We start from the raw sequence: 20,119 nt of genomic DNA on the forward strand, positions 1-20,119 counted from the left end.
TTCACGGTATGCTCAGGGCACACTATGCATGAATGTGGTTTTCTGGAATACTTCTGTTTAAGTTCTGTTACTTCTTCAGCAAATCCTATTGGAAATGTCAAAGAGGCTAAAGGGTCCTTCTTTAGACGTACAACACAGCTGTAGGGAAGTGAAGCTATAGCAGCTTTCTACATACAAAGACTCTTAGGAAATACGAATTTACTGTTGAACAGAAAAAAAAACCAGATGAAAACTCTGACTTACCAATAAGATCACTTCTATCCAAGAGTAACTCTAGATCTTTATCACTGATTACTTTTTCTTTAGATCCTTTAACCTCCCTGTTGAGGAAGAAATAATCTCTCTCAATACATATAAAAGCATGTTACAGTTAGTATTCCATAGAAGTCAATTTTCCCACATAGCAGAATCCCTAGGACATTCTTTCCACTGTGAAGATCCACATACCCCTTCGTAAGACAAGAGAGCTATTGACAGCTGCTTGCAAGCTGCAAGTTACAAATTCATGGTCCAAGAAAAATATGAAATCTGTATACCTCTCATAGTCTCTGGATTTCAGTAATTCTATTAATTCCTGAGGGTCCAGGCAGCTCTTTGACTGTGCTAGACCAGATTTGCCACCTTTAAACTGATCTGTAGAAAGAAGAAACGTTAAGAAAGTACACAGAGACAGGAACAAATTCTGTAAATTGTTAAATCAATGCTGGATGAACATATCAAACAAATCACTCTTGCGCATCAAAACTAACGCTATGTTTCATTGTTTTAGCCCTCAGGTAAACACACTTAATAGCCTAACTGGTGGAAAAAAGTCAGAGGTACATGAAGAGTTTACATGCAGGCCTTTCACCTTCTAGCTGTAGTATGCATAAGAACTGATTGAAACACCAATTCAACATGCACACACGCACACACAGAGCAGAAAATCCATTAGTTCTACTTACAGTAAAAACATTGTAAATAAAGTTAGATGGTGGATGCTGAAGTTTGTTCCCTTTGTATTGTAAGCTGATTGAAACAAAGTAAGCAGTATTAACCACAACATAGGAAATACGAGAAAGATATGTGGTTTGCAGAGAGAACATCCCTCAGTTTAATGGACTAGACAAACACAACAAAATAATACACCTGACAGCTTGGTTTCTTGAAGAGACTACGCTAATGCCTATCTACACACAAATCTGGATGTCAGCCCAAATATCCAAAAAAATTATACAAGATTATTACTTAACTAAAGCTGAGCATGGATGAAGTCAAGCTCAGACTTGCACATTTCAAGGAGATAGGCAAGCCTTACTGTTCTGTGCCAAGTTTCCTCAGGTTTTTATCAACACACGTACCCATTTTATTAATGGGCCTTCATCGATCCCTTTCATCACACTCACTGCTGTTCTTTCCTATATCTTGGTTTCAGAAGTCCTCCCCACACCTTTTCCCATCTCCCTCCAAGGACTGGCTGTCTCTCTGTGAAGTGCAAATCAGATGCAAGTTCCAGAGGGGTCTGAGCTATAGGATTCTCTCCCCCATTAACATCTCCTGCTGTGACACATAGGATCCAGGTCCTGTCACGCATTATTACTGATTCAGTCTCTCCCTTCTAGTTTTCAGTGTTTCACAAACTATACGGCATTGAATTAGTGCTGTACAGGTTTTGGGTTGCAATAGTAGTGACACAGAGAAAAATACAGAAGGCCCTATCAAGCACTTAACGCTTTAAATAGAAGCTTATGTCCATCACTTCCTCTTAGTCTGACACCTACTAATCTAACTAAAATCATGTTGGTTCTCATACAGTATCCCAGGCAACTTTCTTCAATAAAACAGAAGCACAAGATGGAAAGAGTCACCTGGTGCTGAGGTCAAAAAAGCATTACGTTTTGCAACAAATTTCAGTTCTTAAGATCCAGTACTTGTACTGTACACACCCTACATGGTTAGACACCACTGAAAGGCCTGACTTAAGTAAGCTTTATGACATCCCTTCCTCATTCACTCCTCCAAAGTTCCAACACTTTTTTAAATATTCAAAACTGTAGCATCCATTACATGACCTTTACATTTACACAGTGGATCCAAAGGTTCCTGGAGGGGACACCCCTACCTAAGCTGCAAGATTTAGATATGATTCACCAATAATTACCAAGATTCAACTTACTGCAAAACTGAAGGCATGACCCAACTTGACACTTAGCTTCCTTCCAGTACAACTAGTCCCAGTTCCCATTGCTACTTTAGTATATGGCAGTCATCTACTATTAAAGCCCATTCTGTTTTGTGTGCTCATCTTGCCACTTTGGTTTTAACTCCAGGTTGGACCATAATCAAGTCATTAACATGCCTCCAAAGCGTCAGATGGCAGCCGTGGCAGTCACACCAAGACAGCAGTGGCAAACAGATTACAAAGAAAAAGGCTAAAGCTAGGCTAAAGGAAGCATCTAACAAAGATTAGCTAACATCACCCAAAACCAGAGGCAAACTACAGCCTAAGCTTGACAAGCAGTGCACTGTGCAGCAGACAGTTACAGGTGTGGCCTTTCTGCCCCTTTATGTCCTCAAAAAAATGCCTTCCCCCCCGCCCCCCCTTAATATACTATGAGAAGTTCTTAACCTCTTTAAAGTTCAATATAAGGCTAATTATTGTCAGAAGCCCATACCAAGTTACAAGAATTGTATTTTTTAAGTGAGCTTAGTGTATGGAAAATGCTAAAGGGAGCTGTCCAGATATCACAGACAGAATAAGCTATGGAAGCAAAGCAGGATTTCTATAGGACCCAAACAAGAAAAATTTACCCCCAAAAGAGACATTTCAACCCAATCACTTTCTAAAGACTTTTGAGTATGACCAACTATATAACCAAGAACACAGCAAGAATCACCATTGTTCTGCACATAAAATCAAGGACTATTGTTCTATTCAGCACTGGTTAATTGTTCAAACAGGACTATTCTACTATGGTTATAGCATACTGTTCTTAAATTCAGAAGGACAGATGAAAACTGGATGCTGAAAATTTTTACAGTGATTTTTAAGCTCTAGGATTTGCAGTCTCAACCAAGTTTAGTAGGAACCCCCCAGAAACCAACTTTCTATAGTCTCTGCTCATTTTACCAATTTTAATAGGAACTCAAGCAAGTTTGCTAGAGCAACTGGAAAAATCTGTTGCTAAACTTCACATCATGAAACACTGCTCTAGATGTCATTAGGTAGGCGTATTGCTCCAATTGAAGAATTGTTATAAATTAAACTGCAAGCACTAAGAATTTTTTAATCTGCTTTTCCATTTATATTCTGGTTCATTTAATTTGATTTTAAAAAGATAATCAACTTAGACTTGTCATCTACCCCCAGCATTTTCAATGCTAGAAGTCCAAAAACATTTGGGTCAAACAAACTATCATCTTGCTGACAAGCTGCCAACAAGCCCAGAGCTCTACCCTCTCATTGCCTGGTTTTACCTATACTTCTTCCAGGTACACTCACTGTCCCATCACCCCTCTTTTTTCCCTTCCCTACTAGTAAAGGAATAGTCAGAACACGGTGATTCCAGAAATACTAGAAGTGCTTTCCTTTAATTGGCTGCAGAAGTTATCTATAATCTGTCTAAGAATGTATTCTGAAAAGTAATACCATATAGCCACTTGTTGGGAGGATGAAGCTTTTTGCGTTTAAAACTACTAAGCAGTCACAAAACAGAGCAGTAAGAGTTCTCTCTTGAGATTTAAAGCAGCAATGCATGCTTACAGGAAGTCATAAGAGACAGATACTAACTTTTGTGGATAATCAGCTTCTCCAGCTTCCTCTTGACAGCAGCTCTCTCCACAATCTTCTGGTCAATAGTATTTGCTGTCACAAGACGATAAACAACCACCGGCTTTGTCTGGCCAATTCTGTGACACCTGTCTTGCGCCTGCAAGTCCGACTGGGGGTTCTGAGCAGATAGTGAAACAAGTTAGCTACGTCATTACCCTTTTTTAAAAGGGACATACCACAGGCAGCATTTTCAATAGCGAGCTCTGAGAGTCAGAGCGGAAGCAATAAGCAGGGCAGCCACAGCATAATAGAACTCCACTCTTAAACTTGTCCGTGACGAGCTCTGCTGCTATAGCTGCACAGCCAGAGTAACCCAACTAGCTCGGACCGCTTCTGCACTATGTGCTGCAGTTTTCAACAGATGCACATGTTTTGTATCACAAATTTAGCTGAGGGTGTTAGCTGTAGGTTTGTGGGGTTTTTTGTTGGAGGATAAGAAAAGGGATTAAAAAAATTTTCAGCCATTTCTGAAGCTGCTTTAGCTGTCCTGAAGCTGAATAGTCATGCAAAGAGCAGAGCTGTCTATAAAAATAGAGTGAAGATGCAGAGGTCCTCAGTCATTTTTTTCCATGCCTCTCTTCTTCCCAGCCTCCAGACTCACAGGAGCAGCAGAATCCTAGCTAGCTAAAACACATATGGCAAGTCACAGGAGGAAATTCAAGGGGCTGGTACTAACATAGCAACTGTCGAAAACAGGGAACCTGTAGAAGGTCCAGCTACATTCAAACTCAAATAATAAATCGAAAGAAGGAAACACATCTTCAACAGTAACAGAAAAACCCCTCCTGCTTTTGGTGTAACTCAGGGCAAACAGGCTAGTTTTGGAAACTAACTCTAACGTTGCATTCGATAAGCAAGGACTTTTCAAATGAGGCTGCATATTTCACATATAACGTTTGCATACACTACTTACTATTATCTTCATGTAACACCTCATTAAAGTTACAGAAATGGTCTATAGTATAATGGGTTAGTAAATTATTATCAAAAGCAGCAATAGAGAAAGCATTTTATGACACATATCACTAGGTTAACAGTCTGTCAACATACCCAGTCACTATCGTATATGATAACTGTGTCTGCCGCAGTTAAGTTAATGCCCAAGCCTCCAGCTCTTGTACTCACTAAGAACAGGAAGACTTCAGGGTCCGTATTAAATTGATGCATCTGGAAGAGAATTTGCCTATTAAAAACAGCAGATGGATCAAACACAACGTAGCTAATGTTTTATTTTGAGACGTGCGTTTAAAAAGATGAACACAGATAAAATACAGCACACACTGTCAGAGGCCAGAGGCTTTAAGAAACATTGCATGCACTTGGGACAGGACAAGACCAAGAAGTGAAGCAATTGTATTTTCTTATGTGATGACTCCACTCAATGAGTTGTCTAACACACAGAGTGGAGATGACTATAGTGAGGTATGGTCGAAATCACATTCACCTCCACATAACCTACCATCCAGCGACGAGCAAGGTGAGCACAGTCCAAGGTGGCAGAGCCTAAAAGCATATCTTCTTCTTGACAGAAGCAACAATCTAAAATACTGATGCCAATTTGACTGGAGCTTCCAGCCACCCTGAACACCTCATCCTCCTACTTCAAAACGAAGAGCAACTTTCTGGCCTTCTACTCAGCATCTAGCCTACTTTCACTGCAAGATGTTTCCAAGTGTCAGCACAGCTCCTACCAGGTCTGCAATACCAGTCAAAATCTAGTCTACTTAGTCTAACCACCCACATGCTGGTAGAAAACTGGAAGCGTATAGTAATTTTCAGAATTTTGATCACAGCAGAGAAAAAGAAACCATCACCCCACTGCCAGGTGGAAGCAGCTACCCAAGCTCTCTAAAAGCCCCATATCCTCTGGGCTCTCCTGGACATCAGCATCTGCAGCACCAGCAGCAAATCATGGAGCTAGGAAGAGCCTTGCTGAACTTCAACTGGTGACGTGGAAGATTTCTCTCATCCTGCACCCATAGCACACTGTGGTAGGCACACAATCAACTTCTAAAAATCCTCACAAGCCAGCAGCACAAAATTTTATCAACTTAATAAAAGTCACTATAGCTTGCTGACACATTGCTAGTTAGCCTTTCCTCTTCAAGAATCAGCTCTGACAGCAACAACCTACGTGTTTAGGGGTTTGGTTTTCCTCAGCCACATTGCGGCACTGTAAAAAGCGGGGCAAAGGGAAGCACAATTTGAGCTAGATGATCTGTCATCTGCCACTGTTTTCCCGTATCTTCATAGACACTAGTACATACTTTGGAGACCAGATAGCAATTGCAGCACATCGCTTAGATACATCCTGTGTACTTCCTCCACAAACCTCCACAAATCCCTGCAAACCCTCAGAGAGGTGGTTTTCCAGAACTATCCTGCATGGCTGCTCTTGATGATAAATATATGCTTCAGTAGTAAGGCATTCTGTGGTTATCTGAAACCATTACAAGTATGCAAGAACAAAGGATTGCGCTAGAAGAAATCCACGTGCAATTTCTGAAGTTACAGGTGTCCCACTAGGTACAAAACCTCATTTCCTGGAAATCTACTTTATTTGCCATTAGACTTGCAGTACACTCCCATAAATGCTGGCATCACATCCTGGATGCTAGGAAACAATACGTGTAGGGGTAAAACAGGGATTAGCATCTGCCACAATCTAGATACATTACATACTTCACATTTGGGCAACAGAGCACGTGAGCACCCATCATTCTAGGCATACCCCAAGATATTGGTTAGTAACACATTTCATTGCTTCAGTATTTCTGAGCTGCAGATATTAAAGCAGCAGCAAGGATGTCAGTTTTCAGCATAGATGTCCTTTGCCTATTAAAGGCCAAATGCTGTGCGAAATCATATTCCAGTGTCACAGGAACAAGCAAATTTGCTAACAGGCTCAAAGGGCATGCACATCTACTTACATTTTCTTCTCTCTCCGAGTAGGACATAGAGCCGTCCAATCGACTAAATCTGAAGTCTCTCAGATAGCAGTAATCCATCAAAATGTCAAGCATCATAGTCATTTGTGAGAACAACAAGACCTACAAAACCAGGAAGATTCCTTAATACCATTTTTTGGTCATAAGGAGAAAACTATGCCCCCCCCCCAAAATCATTAGATTTACCTTATGTCCTCTCTTTTTCAGTTCTGGAAGCATTCGGTCCAAGAGTAGAAACTTGCCTGAATTCTTTACTAGATCTTCATCAACCTTGGAACAGGGGAGAGAGGATCATATATTAGGAGGGAAGGATACCAAAGGTTACCCCGACTCAGAAGCACCAACAAAAGCTGTCTGAAAGCTTCTCACAGAAACAAGCTTGTACCATCTCTTTAACTAAAAGCTGTAAGATTGGAAGCAACACTAATTTTAGAAAACTACATTGAATCAGTTAAATCATGATGAAACTAAATCAAACCCCACCATTTCATATGCCCAAATAATTTTTAAAAAAAACTAATTAGCTTTCACCCCATTTCTGGAAGGAGAAACCCTGATGATTTTAATTTTTCCACATGGAAAAGCACTGTTTCTTTCCCAGCTTGTAATTAATGCACAAGGTTTCCACCTACTGGATTTAAGGAAGCACTGCTGAACAAGTTACTACACATCAGCCAAGTGACAAAAGTTCACAGAACAAGTTTTCACACTGCTACCTTAGACCCCCCTTTTGCTCATGAGAGTTTGTTAGATCTAATTCTTGCTCTGCGCTTAGAGCAGGGATATAGAAACTTCTCAGGTCTGAGCCATACAGTGGCCACCTCGATAATTCCTAATCCATTTTCCTGAGCAGGTACTAGCTCCTGCAAGTGGTGTCAACTGTCAAACAGTCTGCATCTTCCTCACATTGACTAATTTCCCCTCATCATCCCAGACTGGGCTATCTCCTTTTTATGCACTGACTTTACATTGATCAACTTCAACAGCTTGCTCCTGAGTGCAGCTGAATCTGTTATCACTCACTGAACAGGAAACATGACTACACATGCCCACAAACCTACATTTAGAATGTGGAAGCAATTTCCAGTTGTTCAAGATTCTTTCAATTCAAATTACTTCATACTTTCCTATATTGCCAACTGCTTCATGTAGATTAAACTACCAGCCGGCCTTTGTGATATAATTTGGATTTTTTCCCTTCTGAGGAGGAGAAAGGATGCTGTATTCTCTGACAACTCTCTTGTACTTGGTTCAGCCCTTCAACACCTCACACTTAAAAAGTTACCACCGCATCTCCTGCAGTGTGTACAATTTATGTCATGAACAGTTCACCAAGGGCAGCATTTTTTGTTTTGAAAATTAACCTTTGTGATGAGAGTTTCAGGCAGATCCTAAACCACCTTGAGTCAACGGAACCCAGCTACTCTTCGAATTCAGTAACTTTGCTCCAAGCAGGTAAGCGCTGCCATAATGAAGAACACTACGGCATCACTATGCAAAGGCTAAATGGTCACCGAGGCTGAACTGGTCTCTGCAACTGCTGCTGCAGGAAGCTTCAAGTAATGATTCAGTACACTGCTGGAATTCAATGGGGAGGCATATGCCAAACACATTGAAAAGGCCATTCTTTACTGTCATCAGCTCACAGTCTATTGCTTTTTAACGCCTGGAATAATTTTTCTCATAACCCTTTTAAAATATGTACCTTGAATTGTTGTGTAGCAGGGTCCAATGGATATTCAATAAGATAGGGGTGATTACAACATTTCCTCAGTAACATCATAATATTCTGCAGTTTAAGGTTCACCTCTGAATCCATGGGAATGCTCACTTCTACCACTGGCCTTGAAAAGAAACGTCACCTTATTAGTACAGAAAGCGTCACCTTATTATGCAACAGATACTGAAGAGAAAAAAAAATTAATAAAACCGAAATCAAGCAATGGATTCACATGCTGTGTCCAATATCCACAAAATCCCTCATAGTTAGTAAAGCTATTACCAGACGAAACTTCTTTTAGTGCCACACTTGGTGCTGAAGGCACAAGGGTTTGCCATTATTGGTTTAAAATACAAAAGGGCAGTCAGTAGTAATCAGAAGCAGAAAAATACAACTTGTGCAAGTCACCCAGCAAACAGTGACCAGAAAAGGGAAAAGAAGCAAGCCCTCTCTTGAACAAACGGTCACATTTCCTGCGGAACAGTACATAAGCTATTCCAAAATCAGTTCTCTACCTATCCCATTTCAGCCACACGTACACATTGCAGGATTCACAACGAATACAGCTATTTAGCTCTTCCACATCTAAGTACCATCTCCAACATAAGGGATCCATGCATACCATAAAACTAATACAAACATATATTTAAGTGTCTGTTCTTGCAAAGTACACTGGACTACAATAAAGATCTAGCAAAATAAACACATTTCAACCCTGAAGATTAACCCGGTTTTCTTTATGCCCAGGGGACTTCCAGCCAATTTAGAGCCACCAACAGACCTTGCCAAACCAAGAATGAACATGATTCCGCAGCTCCCTCAGTCCTGAGCCTCCTCTCTGAACTTAATCACTAGAAAGTGACCAATACCTGTCACCAAAACAGCAATAACCATGCTGGCCATTTGGGTTCCAGGCCTCAGCTTAAGCCTACATATTTTATAAAATTTAGCAAGGAAACTACTCCTCCCTTTTCTCAAGTCTTGAGCCCAAACTTTGCTTCAAGTATTTCTGAGTAATTCCGCAGAAACCTAGGAGTTAACTGTAGTCAGGAGACCAGCATTCTCTCTCATCCTGTCTTTGAGCCAATGGAAGATACACCTGTGAACATAACTGGACATTGGAGACAAAAGGTTTACCTGAACTTTGCAAAGCCTGCAAAACCTAGCAATAAGCCAAGCTCTTCAGCTCTTTGTCCTCATTGCTAGCTGTAGCCAGGACCTAAGCTATTACAATGAAATTTCAACTACCAAATAACTAAGATGAAGCAGTTCTTCCCTGGCTGGTACCCAACACCATCTTAGACCTTGAGGCTTTGGTGAAACCACAGTTCTTCACTACCAAAATGTTTTAACCGCCCAAAGGAATTGCATTTCACACTAGAACATTTTAGCTCTTTATGGATTATCAATAGCACTATCGTCACAGGACCTACCTAAGACTGTGACTAATGAAAACAGGGACTCAAGAAGCAATTTTATTGCTAGATCCTGCCAGGGCCACAGGTCTAGGAGTAAGTGTCTTGTAGTTAACTATAACTATAATGAGTCAGTGAGTGATGGTACCATCTAATCATTGCTATCATGGCCCAGCAAGTATTAGGTAAAAGCAAAGAAACAAACCATAAAGCTACAACGACAGTGAATTATGAAATGCCATTCTTCTTGATCAATTTGAATAAGCAAAGCTCTGGAAGCAAAGAGGGAGATATTCAGTATAATTAAAAAAAAAAAAAGTCTTTTAGGGCAGGCACCTCTCTTTTTCTACTTCCTCTTGCATTTTGCTGATCAATTTTTCCAAGTCATCAGGTGAACCATTATTTTCTTCACAATAATCAACCAGTTTTCGACTACGGCGTTTTGGTCGGCCTGTAGGACTCAACTCAACTACTTCTTCCTGTGGGAAATGATAATGTTGCCATCAACAGTAGATAGCTTCAGATTCAAAGGCCTATGCTGACCAAGAATTCTCAATACTGAAAAGAGGTCTCAGTGATATGCGTCATACAATACTTACTTAGACTCAGCAGCTGTAAGTTTTGCTAAGTAGAAAATGGAGCCCAAATTTTAAAGGTCTATAATTGTAGATTTTGAAAGCTTCTGCTTGATTTTTAAAAGCTGCATTAGTATCTTACTGATTTTACAGCAGAAACTGTCAGCTATATGAAAATTGTCTTCTTTTACCCCTGAGCTACAAGTAATCAAGAACATATTTACACTCATATTGTATTACTTCTGTGCCCACTGAGGCCAGTCACAGTAACTGCCATTGAAATAGATAACAAAAGGATCAGACTAAAAATCTAAGCAAAAAGTGGTTTTAGTTACAATGGTAATAAACCAATACTAATGCGTTTTGGCTAACCATTAACAGCAAGCACATTTCTAACATCCATATCAGTAGATACCTCATTACTTCCAAGCAGTTTCCTAATGGTGCGATTTACAATGGCAGTGTAGAAAGTTTCTTGCTTCTTTGCCAGCGGTGCATATACCACAACTTCTCGTTTAGGAGGAACCTCAAGAGCAACATCGGATTTCAGTCTTCTCAGTAAGAAAGGTGTCAGAATCTGAAATGTTGAGCAGATGTGTTACAATTACTCAAAGCTCTCAACATGGCTAGTTTAAAAAAAAACAAAAACGAAACACAAAACCAAAAAACAACAACAACAACAAAACCCAAACCACCAGACAACACACAAACAGGTCTACTGATATAATGCTATTTTGACAATTTAAAGCAAAGGAGTTAATTTGCAGAGTTCCATATTTCATTTTTTAACATGGATGCCTACTCCAAAACTTTTATGCACATGCTGGCAATACATGTGTTCAAACAACACATCCATTGACATTTGGAAAATTTTGAAGTGTTTAATAAGGGTGCAGTAGTAACTACATTACAGACCTTTCAAATAATTTTCATTAACTAGAAGTAATTTTATTATGAAACAGCTCATTTTAATTATTACATTTCTTAAATCAAGTTATTACAGGAAAGCCCCAAACCTTTAACTGAAATAAATAATAAGTTGTCATAGACAATTACACCTAGAAGATACAATTTTATCTCTCACCATCAGCTTATGATGGGAAAATGATAGTTCTGTAAGCATTTACCTCCACACCCTCCCTTAAAAAAATAGAAGTTTTGAGTGTTAGTTTGGTTTTGAAGGCAGGCACATTATACAACTAGTTTGTCAAAAGGTATTCTGTTCAACACCTAAAAGTTACATAAATTCCCTTAAAGTTATCTTTCAATAAAATAAATATACCAATTAAATCTTTTGGCAAACAGGAGCAAGCAATGGCAATTAAGTTTGACTAAACTCAATTCAGTTCCAAGAATAAAAATGAGTCATTATCAAAGAGGTATATTGTTCCTTTCAGCATTTATAAGTGCTGTAAAAATTGAAAAAAACCCCCACAAGTCTAAGGAAGTCCAGAAGTGCCACAATAAAAGTCTCGGGCCCAGAATGCAGCTCCACAAACAAGATTTTGACACACTTCATAATAATTGTCAATGTTAGAAGTAAACCATGAAAAAACCAACACAAAGAATAAGTGAAAACCTGATGCAGCATATGCAAGATGTTTTGCTCTCTTTCTTTAGCAATAATATCTTCGGCCGTTTCTGTAATGCTGGTAATATCAAACCAGGATTCAAAGCTACAAAAACAAAGAAAAAAAAAAAGGTTACTTCATAGCTATTATTCTTCATTATTTAAGTATACTATTCTTCTTTTATCCTGCGATTTAAGAAAAACAAAGCACTAATATCCATCACGAACAGAAGGTGAGGAGGAGGTATTTCCAAAATATACCAGTCAATTCAGATACTTGAGGTTTCAAGTGATTGGTAAAAATACTTGTATTAGTTGGAATATTCACTATGATCTATTATAGTCAATCTAGCCTACATCTTTTTCCAAAATTAGCCTTGACTGTTTTGGCAACGTTCTTCCACCTGACCCCCTACTGCTTCAGAAAAGGATCTGTCCCCATGGGCCCCATGTCTGCCAGCCTCACACAGCTTCCTCCAGCACCTCAGAGAATCTCAAGCAGCAGCAGGCACTTAGGATTAGACAAACATCTTTCCCCTCAAATGCTCATGTCTTAGCTCTGAGTTGAGCTTCCACTATCCATAGAGCTGACAATTACTTCCTTACTTTTTGAAACAACTAAGTGTAAAGGCAAGACACATTTCAAAGTCTTTACCACCAAATAACCATACCAAATTACAATCATACCATAAAATAACTCTTCACATGCTGATACAAGTTTAATTATTAAAGAGTCACAATAATGCCCAAACAGAAAAAAGGGGAATAGTTTTCACCATCAGATCACAACCTACCTTTTCAAATCATCAAACACATCTGGCAACAGGAAGTTAAGCAATGACCAAAGCTCTGCCAAGTTGTTTTGCAGGGGAGTACCAGTCAACAGGAGTTTATTGTCCGCATTAAATCGTTTCAATTCTCTGATAAGGCGGCAGTTCATATTTTTAATCCTGTGACCTTCATCTACTATCAGGTATTTCCAGAAGCAGTGCTACAAAAAGAAAGGGTATTTCAGTAATCTTAGCTTTACTCCATCAAAACATGTGCCAGACGAGATAAGCAGCACTAATAAGACTGTGTGATACTGACCGTTACAAAGATTCTATTTACTGTTGTTTCTCACTTTGCCAGACTAGAAGAGCTGAGTCCAAACAGTTAATGCCATACATCTGCTTCATGGTAACTGCATTTAGAAAGCTTAGGTGATTGCAATAAAACTCCTACAAGAAACTCATCTCATTGAAACAACCATTCTGATACTAACCATGATATTTATACACTAAGTACAGCTTTTACTCCAAGCCTCCCTCACCATCACCTACAGAGAGGTAATGAAAAGAGTAGGTATGCTGTAACTATCTGCTTACTTCACTTTTTGGATAGTGTTCTGTTTGAAGAACTTCTTAAGCATAAAATTCCAGAGCCACTGCTACCAAGGGAACAGAAGTGAATGCCAATATAAATGCTACAGTATGACACCTGTGGTTTTTTTATTACTATATGCAGGGTTTTTTTACTATATTCAAAAGCATTGCTATTAGTGATGAGGCATTCCACCCGTCCTAAGGCTTTCAGGAGAACTTAGATACCTGCAGGGCATTTCTGTCTCGCATTGCTATTTCAAAGGAAGTAATGACCACAGGATGGATTTGCAGTGATCCTTGTCGCCCGTGAATTTTACGAACCAGTTTACGACGTTCCTGCTCATTAGTGGAATCTGAAAAAAAAAGAGGTTTAGAAGTCAGGTGAACTAAGCTCATTTAAACCTAAACAGAAGATAGTAGAGATAATTACTCTGTTACAAGAAGGCTGTAAATACACAGCAAGTCATGGCACAGCATAGTAACCACATAAACAACTACAGTTAAACTGATGTTCTATATAGAGAACATTTCAAAGCAAAGAATTAGAATAAGAATTAAATAATTTGTTCTTTTAAACCTAAGGAAGAAAAAGAAAAATCTTCATTTCTTTTACCTCTGGAGTAAATCTCTTGAATTCAGACATCCAATTTGGAAGAGTAGACAAAGGACCACATACTAAGAATGGACCAGGGACTCCTCGCTCCACCATCAGTGCTATTGTTGCAATACACTGGATCGTCTTCCCCAACCCCATTTCGTCAGCTAAAATGCCATTGATACCATTTTCCCAAAGCATCTGCATATACAGAAAAAGAAATGTAAATACAAAATAGCCAACACACCTTAAGAACAGCAGATATCTTTAGGAATGTAACACCTGTAGAAACTCTCTACTAAGCACATTTTATATTACAGACGAGTAAGATTTCTCCATGATGAAAATAAATACAAGCATCTTGTACACAACAGACATTCATATGTAGGTGTATGTGCTTCTAGCCAATTAAGTGCCTGACTAGGAGGCAAAACCCAAAACATTATCAAAGGAAAGCACATAAATTAGTGTTATATCAAAAAGCACTTCAACTGCAAGTACAGCTCTCACTACCCAAATTTTTACTCATCCCAGCTCCAAAGAATTCCCTTAGCTCCCCCCCCTGCAAAAAGACCAGGTTTTGTGCTAATGTTTCAGTTTTATCTGTTCAAGTAGCTTCTATAGGCACAGCTACTTCACCATAGGAAAAAGGTGCCATTCCTGACCAACACAGCCAGCTGCTTCAGCAAAAGTTCTTTGTGCAGACACTGCCTATTCTGACAAGTGACAGAGCAACCTCTCACAAAAGAACAGAAAGACACAGAAGTGTTCTTTGGCTACTCTACTATTCATAAAGATTCATGAAGAAGGTTATTATAACTGAGGGCCCAAGGAAGCTGTTTTTTCCCCTCCCAGAACACGCCTGTCTTCCCTGCGCACTTCCCAGTGACAGAACGGAGTGAGTGAGTTTAGTGGCACTCACTTGTGAGATCAGCCTAAGCTTGTTATAACAAGATATATATGCTTGTGGAGAAGAAAAAGAGGAAGAAAAAACCTAAAGGAAACATGAGATCAGTAGCAGAATGAAAATTAGTTCTGTCTGGCTCTGATAATTAAAAAGCAAAGTTGTTCTAATTTGGCTTGCAAGCAAAAACGGATAGAAGTTAAATATGTATGTGGGCAATTTTTATGGCAAGTTTCTTTAGTTTTTGATTTCAAAGGCTAAAGACAAAATGTTTTTAAAACACTGTGTTAATATTACTAGTTTGATTCCAAGTTGCAGAGAATGGAAAACTCATCTGTGTCAGGCCTGCAAGGTCTTTAAACACCTATGGGATAGGTATTCAAGCCCTTTAGAGAGCAAAATAGTAAGACTGTCCCTTAGTAGTATGCATAGTCCTTCTGCTTTCACAAAGTATTTGTAATGAGAGGCTGAAAAGACAGTTGAGTTGAACAAGAAAATAAATAGAGAAAGGGAAGATGGAGAACACCAACCAGAAAGTCTAAAGAAACATTTACAGACACAAACATCCTCCCCACGCTGAAGCATTGTATCTGCTGCTTAACAACATTTTCATAACACCAGGTTCTTGCATCACGAGAAATTGTAAACAACTGTCTCTTCTTCACCTTCCCTATACCAACTATGATCACAGACTTCTACTGTCTCTTCCCCTCCACTTCTCTGTTTGCAATCAGTAACAGATTTAATTTTATCAACAATCCCTCCATACCCTTAGCCACTCCATGCCTTCCACTTGGTACCACCTCATTACACCTCCAGTAAAAATCTTTGGCTGCTGAAAAGGCACTGGTTGTCCATTAAATTTCCGTACTGGATCAAGGAATTGCTTGGCACTGTGTCGTACAGCTTGACACAATCTATCTTTAATGACGCTATTTGAGTCTCCATTTTTCTGCAGGTCTTCTGGACACAGGTTGTCAGAACAGCTTTCATCCTATAGAGGGAATTTCAAGGAACACATGACAAGTGGAATGCACATCAAAGCCCAGCTAAAACATACTTTTGCCCAATTTACACCAGTCTTAATATGCAGTGAAGTAAGCCAGCCCCTGACACAAAGACTTATTTTGAGTAACTGTCAACTCAAGAGCAGAATTTATTTTTAGGATTAATATTACTACATAGGTATACATCAACATGCAAAATTTCAATGCCTTATATGCATTCTTTAATCCTTTAGAATTGAAGAGCAGTGATAGCTACAGAAACAATGGGGCTTATAATTTTCTACTCATAAAAGAAATCAGACTTAAAACCTTCCTCACATCAGCTGGCATTTAATGCAGCTATTTCCCTTCTATAAGTGGATTCTAGAGAAAGTTGGAAAGAAATTCATACTGTGCATGTAGCTTTTGAACTACAGCAGAAGCGGAAGAGACCATACCTGTTACCTCCATGCTTGAATGTTTAAAAATGACTATGTCTTAAGGTCTTATACACCAGCAGAAATATTTCTTAGTAAATTCCTATTTCCTTTAGTTTTGAAACTACAGGCGTTCTATAAAGTATAAATACGTTCAAATTCAGTGTTTAAAAAAAAAATTCTAAGTTTTCACCTTGGATTTCTGAAAATAAGTATTTAAGTGCATTCACTTACACCACTTTTTAAAACTTCTAATTCAGGACTTCAATATCTAGCAGAGAGATGTTTATTTACAGGAAAAGTTTAAAGGTATGCTATAAAGCATAAAAAGTCCTCTCTCCCTTTGTGTTTAACACACTTAAACTGCAATAACATGTCCCAACATACCTGATTTTCCACTTTACTTTTTTTTGCCACTGATAATATTTCCTGGAAACAAAGAAAAAAACATGCTTATATGCTTTTCAACATTAAAGGCTATTACAATTTGTATTTCATGAGATCTTTTAATTGAAGAACCTGGACATATTTTAAAAAACTTTCCATACAACGTCATTAATCATACAAGTGACTCTAAACAAGGCCACACACCAGAGAACGCATTCCAATTACAAAGGGTAACTGAAAATTCAACTGACGATGTAGTCTCTTCACAGCTTGCCTCTCCAAAGACTTTTAAAAAAAAGAAAAAAGCATCTGAATTCTACAGGTCCAACAACACTGCTTGTTACATAGATTTTTGTTGGAAGAAAGTCATACATTACAGACAGACTACTGTTGGCTGTTGGTTGATAATCTCTGATGGCAATGTACAAGAATGTATTGCTCTAAAATACAGATGTCACACAGCGATTGCCTCACCAGTTAATATTTGTGCTACAAAAATCCAGACAAGCCTATTTATAGTTATGGCCTACCTCCTTGGACATAATTTCTGAGATGTTGTATGTCCCACCTTCTCTCCCTCTCTTCTTTTTTGCACCTATAAATAACATTTGAGTTTATACAACACATCAAACATTAAAGAAACTAAAAACACCAGTACTGGCAAAAGGCAAAGCCTAATACATTACCTGATTTCTCCTCTTTGCTATCAAGTGGATTTTGACCCTAGAAAATAAACACAGGAAGAGGTTCATCATCTTATGCATCTCTAACTATCATGACACAGATAAAAAGATGTAATCAGCCTCAAACCACTGCCTTTGAAAGGTTCTCAAAACGCTTTTACTATTAAGCTGTTTTCCAAAATACAGCAAAAAAAGTTCCTGCTTATCTTTTTTATTACTCAATCAGCATCTTTGCTGAATAAACAATCATTGCTAAAACAAAAAACCTCCTCAAAACAAATTCAAACCATTTTCTTTAGTATAAATTAGTCAGAAACACCTCCTTATGATGACTGTCACGGTATGCAATTTTTAAGCACTTTTAAACAGCCTTTTTATGGTTAAAATAAATATGGTGTACTAGATAGATCCTGCAAGTCAAATACTGGCTAATCTAACTTATTTAGTTTACCTACCTTGATCAAAATTGACATTGTAATTTGTCAGACTTTTATTCAGAAAGTTGCATAAAATAACTAGTTAATCTTACCTTGGCAGATTTTAACATCATCTCTCTCTTTTTTTCTAACTTCTCTTTCTTCCTCTGTTCCTAAAAAAACCCACACACATTTCTTATCTTTCAGTAACACCCACAAGAGAACTATCCATTATAGAAGTGATAACAGGCATAGATGACACTGGTAATGTAGAGTTCTACGTACCCTACTGCCTTTGCTTTTGCAATCTCCCTAAAAGCCTCTATTCTGACATAGTTTAAAATGATAAAGCAAAACTTGGACAAGAAAGGGCAACTGCTCTGAATTGCTTCTCAGTGAATACTTTAAACACTTAAATACAGTAATTTAGAAAGACTCCAACAAAAATATTCCCAACTGTATTAAGATCACATCTATTGCAGGAAGTTTTCCATGTATGCAGCTCCCCTTTAACTTCCACATATTACCACTTGTGTTCATTGCAGAACAGAAAGCAATGTAAGTAGCCTACAATGCCTTTAAAGAAGAAGTGCTTTCATGTCTTGAAGAGTTCAAGATTTTCGTTCCATCTACTATTTCTACTTGAAAGCAAAAGGACCCTAGAAAAGGAGATAAGTAACCTTGGTATTTATCAGATGGAGCAAGACTTAGTACTGAAACATGCATTCTACCAATGCAGTAACCACGAATTCAAGCTGACAGTTAAACTGGAAAAGTATTTTAGAAAGGAGGTTCCTGCAGTCTGTCAGTGTCACTTTCCTGAGAACATCATTGCCCTGAATCTTTTCCTAAGATTCTCCCTGTCTTTCAAGCGTAAACTCTTACAAGCTTGTCCATAAAGGTACAGTTAAGAAAGTCAAGATAAAGCTAGATATGAACTCAGCAGCCCATGGATTTAAAAAAACAAAACAAAAACCACATCAAATTATTTTATAGAAGCTCTTGTTTGGGAACACCATGGCCTCAGATCACTGTAATTTATAAATCTGTTTGAGGGAGGCCTACATTAGCATCCTGAAGATATGTCTCATCCTCAGCCTTCAGTAATTAACACAAATAGGCTGCACAACTTCCTCCTTGTGAATTTTTGCATCTTCTATCCTCCCTCCAGGTTTTCTAGCTCCCTTAAACTTTGTTTCTTATTTCAAATATTTCTTTTCTCTTCCTAGTACTTAGGCCAACAGAAGCACAGTAAAGATATCAGTGCCACCTTTACACTGTGATTTTAAATTATAATTCATGCTCTGTCCAGTCTGATTTATCTATTAATTTGTAGAACAAATTCTGAGTATTATGTAAAGCACCACTTCATTCCTGGGCAGTAGTTCCAGTAGATTTTCATGTTATTATTGCAAACTTAACAGCATTTTTACTTCAGTTCAAACACCTGGGTGGCAAAAAAAACCCCAAACAAATGGCAGCCCATCTTAAGAATCCCCACTGCAGACAAGAATACACCTACCTCCAGTTGCTGCTGTTCCATTTTGGTTAGCAAGAATTTGGAATAGATGTTGCTTTTTTCAAGCAAATGTTGAAGCCTCTTATAGCGCATTTCACTTGACTCCCTGTCCCAAGAAGTGCGAGCCTGGCCAACACAAAGAGGTGTCAAGTATTTATAAATGCTTCAGAGTTAATGCTTTTAATATACTCAAGGGTTCTTCTACAGGATAACCACAATTGTCCCCCACACACATAACGTTTCCCTTCCAGTCATTATACATTTATGATTCCCGAGTGTATGAACTCACATGTACCTATGAGGTGCTGTAAGGTGAAAGTAACTGAGGGTTGTATTAACTTGCACATGTGAACAGAGCTCTGCAACACATATGCTTCCAGTGCAGTAGCACAAGGTATTCAGGGGCTCAAAGATGTCTCAACTCCAATTTATAGATTTAGAGCAAAATGAAATTTAAATTTATTTGCAGCTTGAAAAATTTAGGAGGGGAAAAAAAAAACCCTACCCGGCAAAATTCAGCACAGTTTCCCAAGTATTGGTTGGGACTCCTCAATATGCCATTTGCACAAAGGTACAGTTTTGCATTATGAACAAGACAGTCAGACAGCTACAAAACCACCATGCCTAATTTACAGAGGTCAAGTCAATTCCCAATGTGAAAACAGCAACTTCTGCTTACTTTGCTTACAAAATCCACACATGCTTTTAAAAGTAACTTCTGTTGAATTAGTCAAGGCTGTGCCTTTGTAAGTTTGCAAATTACTCTTTAAAACTCAGATCAAGACTCCT

General features: G+C 38.5%; 1 protein-coding gene across 1 annotated transcript; it reads right to left on the reverse strand.

Moving 5' to 3' along the window:
* Positions 1-243: 243 nt before the first annotated feature.
* HELLS (helicase, lymphoid-specific) lies at positions 244-19,456 on the reverse strand (the record flags this gene model as incomplete). Its single annotated transcript, XM_009577899.1, has 20 exons — positions 244-320; positions 537-633; positions 3,770-3,929; positions 4,862-4,978; positions 6,742-6,861; positions 6,946-7,029; positions 8,465-8,603; positions 10,231-10,373; positions 10,885-11,046; positions 12,049-12,145; positions 12,834-13,030; positions 13,629-13,756; positions 13,859-13,865; positions 14,008-14,199; positions 15,672-15,896; positions 16,713-16,754; positions 17,243-17,307; positions 17,399-17,435; positions 17,925-17,984; positions 19,334-19,456. Coding segments are annotated over 20 exons (2,272 nt in total), but the record flags the coding sequence as incomplete, so codon positions are not given.
* Between the last annotated feature and the right edge of the window lie 663 nt (positions 19,457-20,119).

The sequence above is a fragment of the Fulmarus glacialis genome, unplaced genomic scaffold, assembly GCF_000690835.1.
Source record: "Fulmarus glacialis isolate BGI_N327 unplaced genomic scaffold, ASM69083v1 scaffold17165, whole genome shotgun sequence".
Classification (NCBI taxonomy): Eukaryota; Metazoa; Chordata; class Aves; order Procellariiformes; family Procellariidae; genus Fulmarus; species Fulmarus glacialis.